Source organism: Azolla caroliniana, unplaced genomic scaffold, assembly GCF_043228905.1.
Source record: "Azolla caroliniana isolate FFs.n. ecotype wild unplaced genomic scaffold, voAzoCaro1.0.p SCAF_6, whole genome shotgun sequence".
In the NCBI taxonomy this organism is placed as follows: domain Eukaryota; kingdom Viridiplantae; phylum Streptophyta; class Polypodiopsida; order Salviniales; family Salviniaceae; genus Azolla; species Azolla caroliniana.
Window position 1 is genome coordinate 7,230,550 of NW_028230441.1, and position 6,805 is coordinate 7,237,354.

The 6,805-nt window shown below is 39.5% G+C and overlaps 1 protein-coding gene across 1 annotated transcript; it reads right to left on the minus strand.

The window, feature by feature from the left end:
- Nucleotides 1–5,199: 5,199 nt before the first annotated feature.
- LOC147862917 (putative LRR receptor-like serine/threonine-protein kinase At2g24230) lies at nucleotides 5,200–6,799 on the minus strand. The gene has a single exon (XM_087321885.1). The coding sequence runs from the start codon at nucleotides 6,754–6,756 to the stop codon at nucleotides 5,500–5,502; it is 1,257 nt and encodes a 418-aa protein (XP_087178011.1). The 5' UTR covers nucleotides 6,757–6,799; the 3' UTR covers nucleotides 5,200–5,499.
- Nucleotides 6,800–6,805: the final 6 nt, after the last annotated feature.

Consider the following 6,805-nt stretch of genomic DNA (forward strand, 5'->3'; position numbering starts at 1 on the left):
CCCCTATCTTAATTTGTACCACATTCGAACAAGCATATGATGGTCTTAGTCCTTGAAAAAACATATTAGATTGTGATTGATTATCTATAAATCCTTCCTTTAACTAACGTAGTCTTGTCTGTTGATAACTTTGACAGGACAAATTCTCACAATGTCTTGTACTTGAACTTGAAGATCCAAAAGCTCTTCATCATGCGTATTATTCATCAATAGTACATTGCATCGCGTTGTCGCGGATTTCCGTGTGGATGTGTTGGAACAGGGCGGGACCACCGGGGTCTCGGACCAAGGAGCCGGTGACAGAAGAATGATTATCCAGATCGATGTCTAGGTGACTATCTCCGGAGCGCAATTCCGAAGCCAACAAGGGGAAAAGGATTATCCGGTTCAGTTCGCCGAAGTGCGATCCAAACAAGTATCTGATCTGGACTGGTCTCCGGATGCCTTATGGTGAGCTCACAGACGCGGCACGCTTTACCGGTTCCGGAGCAGCGCCAGAGAACGCACAATGAGCTCACAGCTCACACACTTGGGCATGCACACGCAATCAAGAAGGTTGTGTGTGTGTGTCTGTGTGTCTGTGTGTGTGTCTGTGTGTCTGTGTCTGTGTCTGTGTCTGTGTGTCTGTGTGTCTGTGTAAGTTTATGTTTATGCATGTGTCCTTGTGTGAATTGATTTGTGTAAGTGTAATTGTGCTTGCATATATAGTGCATGTGCATATATGTGTATGCATTTATGTGCAACGTGTATGTGTGTGAAATGATTGGTGTAGATGTATGTGTTGCACATATTGTTCGTCTCCTTCGGCCACATTAATGTTTTATTTCTTTCGAAAACACAACTTAATATAATGATGGCTCCTTTATGAATCATCTAAACATTTACCAACATTCCAAAAGGAACACAAAGTAGTTAATCCTCAAATCTAACCAATCATCGAAGACAAAGATGACTCCTCCAAGCCTTGTCATTGAAAGAAACACAAATTGGAGACTCTTGATCGTGAAAGGGAACACAATGCAGTGACTCCTCAAAGTGGAAAAATTGTTGGAGCAATGGAAACTCCACAAAGAAAAAAAGTCATCAAAAAGAAAAGAAAGTGGCAACTCCTCAAAGTTTACCAATCATCGAAGCACTATAACAACTCCACAAAGACGGAGTCATTGAAAGAAGATAAAGTAGTGGCTCTACCAAAGTCCTGAGACAAGAGAATGTAGTCACTCAACAATATTGTTGGGTCATCAATTTACTTTTGGAAAAGTAACTCCAAATTTTGATGAGCCATTGAAACTACCCATGAGTTGTCCCTTCAAGAATTGGAAATCATAAGGGCAATGAGGGATTTCGACTACTTGAGATCCCTTAGGATGTATATAACACATGAATTGCTTGGCCAAAATCATATACACATGTAACAATTCCAAGTTAAGAACAATTCATATTTGAACTTTCCATGGCTCATCACATGATACGTGTGCAAAGACTCAAACATACCATCTACCTCGATCATATGAACAATATAGAAAATTTATAGTCAACATGTAGAAGCCAATTATAGTGCATAATTTTGAATTGACGTATATCTTGAGCAAGAATACATTTAGTATGAGATCATAGGTGACATCTAAAGACCCTCAAATCCTCGCCCCTCATCACCTCTATGCCATATACATAAACTTTCAAATTTTATGTCTCGCAAGGGATCATATCCAAAGACATAAAATTTGAAAGAGTTTGATCATAAAATTGGCTCATATCTTGAAGTCCTCCAATGACAAGAGTTTGAAGATGAGGAAACAATGAGGTGGAGTATTACTTTCAAGTACTACAACCTTAAAAGTGGAGTGGACGTCATCACCTTTAGCAAATGCATAACAAACTTCCCAAGGGATCACAAATGAAGAGCAATGGTGCGGCATGACTAAACAACGACACGAAAATTTGACTCAAGAATGAACACAAGGAAGTATTGCAACTACGTCACCATGAAAATTTATGTCTGAGATGCTAACACCAAGGAGTCACAACCATAAGAAAGTGTTAAGTCATTCGACACAACGTGGTACAACTAGCTAAAAGATTGTTAGCCATTCTCCAATTCTAACCATTCGAGGAATGAAAAATAGCCATGACCTTCTGAATCTAAGTAATGAGAAAAATAACAAAGATTTCCCATCCAATTCTACATTAGCTCTAGAGGCATATCATAAAATGGAGTTGTTAATGGGTGGGTGAAGCAAAACTAAGGATTACTCCTCGTATGAAAACACAAATGAAACAATATTGCCCAATTTCATGTAAAGTCATATGGGCAAGGATAAATTTGGAGGCTCTCACACAACACCACATGAAAGGACGTCTCATCTTATGACATTGAAGAATTAGACGGTGGTGAACATATTCAACTACAATGCCCAAGATATGAAGTCATTAAACTTCCAAAATTTTCTTGAGTTCACGTCTCATAAAGAAGGACAAGCTTCTTCGTATCATCACAATTTTACAACCCCTTACATATTGTGTTTATCTTACCTACATTTGCATATGTTCTCTATTTTCCATCGCAATGCAATAAACTTTGTAGGGCATAAGGTGTGTGAAGGATAACTTATTCGCTAATATTGGTCTCAGCAATTATGTTTTAATCCCACACAACACCATAATAAGCATTTATTAATTAGATTAAATGTAAATAACATGTGGAATCATGTTATATTCCTACACTTGTAGTATGATTGGAAATCATGGAATTGCATACAGATTTGAGCATCCATAGAAGCATCAAGAATAGGGAAACTATGAAAATTCCTCAATACGATCAAGGACTTAGAGCCCACAAATATCCTTCTCAATTCATTGTTGCAAATAACAATCAACAACTTTTCGGTTCAAGATTGTCAAACTTGAACTGTTTAAAAATTTTGAAACTTGAACCAAATCGAGTTGAACCGCGAAATTGTTTAAATTAAATAGTTACAAAAAATTCAAGCTCAAACCAAGTGGTTTTAGAGACTTTCAAACCCTTTAAACCATTAAAACCAGGGTTTCATGGTTCGGTTTTGGTTTTCAAGTTAAGTCATAATTCAAATTTTCATATCGTAATTTTAAAAATTTCAAAGATTTTTCTTAAAAAATTAAAATTAGGCTTAAAATGTTCAAAAAAATATTTAAGAAAATTATTAAGTGTCAATCCTAAACCGTCAAACCGTTTAAACTGAAAACCGTTAATTCAATAAAGGCTCAAACCAAATTGGAACCGTTTATAAAACCTGAACTTGAAGCGAACCGTTTAAACCGTTAAGATGCGGTTTCACAGCTTGATTCAATTCAAACCGAACCGTTGCCGATTGCTAGTTGCAAATTATGTTTGATGTTTATTGCAAACATTATAGTACCTTTTTCTTGCTTATCATGCCAATAATCCAAGGTGAATTGGTACCTCCTCTTGTCCTTTGTAGATTATTTTCAAAGAAACAAGATGTTACAAGGTTTGCTTTTTGCTTTTCCTTTTTTGCTATTAAGAATGAAATTTACTTCCCTTCAAAGATATTCTCAAAAGTGCACTCTTTGTGAATATTTAATTAACTTTGCTTGTTCTTTTGCATTTATGTGGGAAGTGAATGCTTATTTTGTCAAGTTCAAAAGTCATACTAATCGAGAGTCGAGACATGGATTCAATTAAAGCCCGTTAATATTAGGTGCGGCTCAACAATAGACATTATGTGCACAATTATGAGAAAGGCAAAATTAACTTTGGAACTGGTGAAAATAATTGTATCGAAGACTTTCGCAAACATCTAGAAGGAAGAACTACTAGATGATCTAGATGTGAACTTTTGGAACCTACATTTCATGTAGCAAATTTTTAGATACCCCTCAACATGTTGACTCATTTTGGAGGATTCTTGTGGGTGGAGCTAAAGATATATGTAGCTTGTTCTTTTCGACCACCACCAATTTGAGTTGGGAAAGAATCGACTTTGGAACAAAAGTTGATGCCCACGATACGTCTACAAACTACTATGGCATATTGATATATGTATGTATAGGTGGAGATCTCTCCTTTATGTGAGGGAAATCAATGTTCGTCAAAGTCAAAGCATCATCCCATATTGTTATTGGGAAACTCAAATTCAAATTTTGTAAAATCCACTTTGGAGTAAAAAACCAATTCTAAGATCCTCACATATGATTTCCAACGATACAGGCCATCAAAGGAGTCCCCTTTTATATGGTTATTTAAGTGTCGTTTAAAACATTGACGTCATGAAAATTTGAGTGTGCCAATGTGTATGTCTATACTAAACTTGTAACTAGAGCAAGCATTTCTTTAGAACGTGTAGAGGGTTGAGAATATAATATTCCACAACCACCCATAAATATTCATGCTCAATCACTTGTGCCAACATTTTGTTGCCTTCAATTTTAAGGACATTGTATCTTGATAATAATAAATGTTTTAGCCTCTCCATGAAATTCCAATACGAAAAAGAAGATCCAAAGGTTCTAAATAAGTAAAAGTTGGTGGGAGGACAATGAAGGGTAAATAAAGGGCAACTTATTCTATCTCTTTTGAACAATTATTTTGTAACTCCACCCAAGACCACAATAAAGAAACTTATTTTCAACTTCACGTAAAATGTAATAAAGAACATGTCGAATCATGTTTACATTCTTGCACCGTCGATAGTGTAGATCCAAAGTCATGGATTGCAAAGCCATCACTTCCATGGAATCATTGCAAATGGAAATTTGATGCATTTTCCCTCGTTAGCACTTAGGGGTCAAAGTTTCATGGTCTTAGGCCTAATGAACATCCCTCAATGTGTGGAACACTAGTGGCTCATAAAATGGCCATCATGCATCCCTCTTGCTTGCTATCATCATAGAAACTTGTTACTTACTCCATGTTCTCACCCTTGAGCCGTAAGTTAAGAATGACAACCCCTTCCTCTGCATACAAGCCTTTTTTTTCAAAGGGCCGTCATCCATGAATTGGTTATGTGCATATTGTTTGCACCCTCCAATACCAAACATAGACATTGATATGAACAGAGCCCATTAACAACATTAGATTAGGTATGAATCCGTATGATAGCCAAACAAGTGAAATGGTAAGCATATGATTAGGAAGGGAACATTCATTGAAGACGTTAATATATCTTTCTTTCTCTCTCTCAATAATACAAGAAAATTTTGAAGACATTTTTTTCCAACAAAAATCAATAGGCTTTTTCTTTATGTTAAACAAAAACCTAATTCAATACAATACAATCAATGTTCATGTTGAACCCCCCCTTTTTCCAACAAAAATCAATAGGCTTTTCTTTTTTGTTAAACAAAAACCTAATTCAATACAATACAATCAATGTTCATGTTGAATTGCACCCCCCCCCTCACCCCACCCATTGGTATATATATGTATAGCAATGAGAACTTGCTAAACTTCCTCTCAACCATGAATTTGGAACCTTTGTGCTCATATCATATTCCCATTGTTCAAGGAGAGGTGACATTGGGTGCCATGTCCTTCAAGAGACCCACCACTTGTTGAATGGTGGGTCGCTTCGTTGGGGACTCTGCAGTGCACAGGTAGCCGATCCGAAGCCCCTCAAGCATTTGCTCCCGCGAGTATTGATCCTTGCACACTCGTAGGTCGAGCATACCGACAAGTAGCCGTGGGCTCTTCTCTTGCATACGCATGCGAACCCAACTTACCAAATCGTTAGCTGAGTGTTGCGATTCAAAACCTCCTCGTCTAGCATCATGTTTTTCATCATCATACACGTCACCCGTTGGCTTCTTACCTGTCACAAGCTCGAGCAAGACCACCCCATAGCTAAACACATCCCCCATTATACTTACCTCTCCTCCAGGTTGCCCATACTCGGGCGGCGCATACCCAGGGCTCCCGCGGGCATATGCCGCATCTTCGGTCCCCGCCAATAACCCGGCCAACCCAGTGTTGGCCAAATGGGGCTCAAAATCCTCATCCAGCATCACATTGCTAGACTTGACGTCCCGATGCACCATTTTAGTGGATTGACCATGGTGCAAGAACGCGAGCGCACGTGCCAGCCCCAATGCGATCTTGTGCCGGACAGGCCACGAGAGATTGACCGCCTTGGGTAGAGGTTCGAGCCTTGATTGGGTAGCTAAATCCGTGCTCACGTCATCGCTACGCGCATTGTTGGCCGGAGGTGTGCCGACAAGTTCTTGAGACCTATCAGGTGTCCCGAGCAACCACCTATGCAACCCGCCATTCTTCATGTATTCATAGATCACGAGCCGCTCCTCACCAACTATGCAATAGCCCAATAGAGGAACAAGGTTGGGATGCTTGATCTTGGATAAAGTGGCAAAGTGTGACGCCGCCACTTCGTTGGTAAGGACCCGCCCCTCAATAAGGACCTTGATCGAGACACGAAGGTCAACACCAAGGGTTGCACTATATACGGGGCCGAGGCCACCTTGCGAAACTTGCGTCTCTTTGTTGAAGTTGGATGTGGCCCGGAGGAGGTCGGCGAAGGTGAGGTTGAGGAGGGGCTTCTCAAACATGACCACGGGTACGGAGACCGCATTCCGGACATTGGCTACCCATGGGCCCGAGTTGCTCTCGAACGAGAATGGACCGGACATGTACCGGCTGTCAGCCGAGTCTTTGAATGTCGCAGGTCTTTTCAATGATAATGCGCTCACTGGCCATCTTTGCCTCCTCTTCCAAAGCACAAATGCTGCTAACAATAGCACACACATTAGGGAGGCTATGGATGATGCTACAATCACACCTATGATTAGGGCTCTT

Bases quoted from the DNA above. Each gene is read 5' to 3' on its own strand.
- LOC147862917 (XM_087321885.1), bottom strand. From the start codon at position 6,756: ATGTGTGTGCTATTGTTAGCAGCATTTGTGCTTTGGAAGAGGAGGCAA.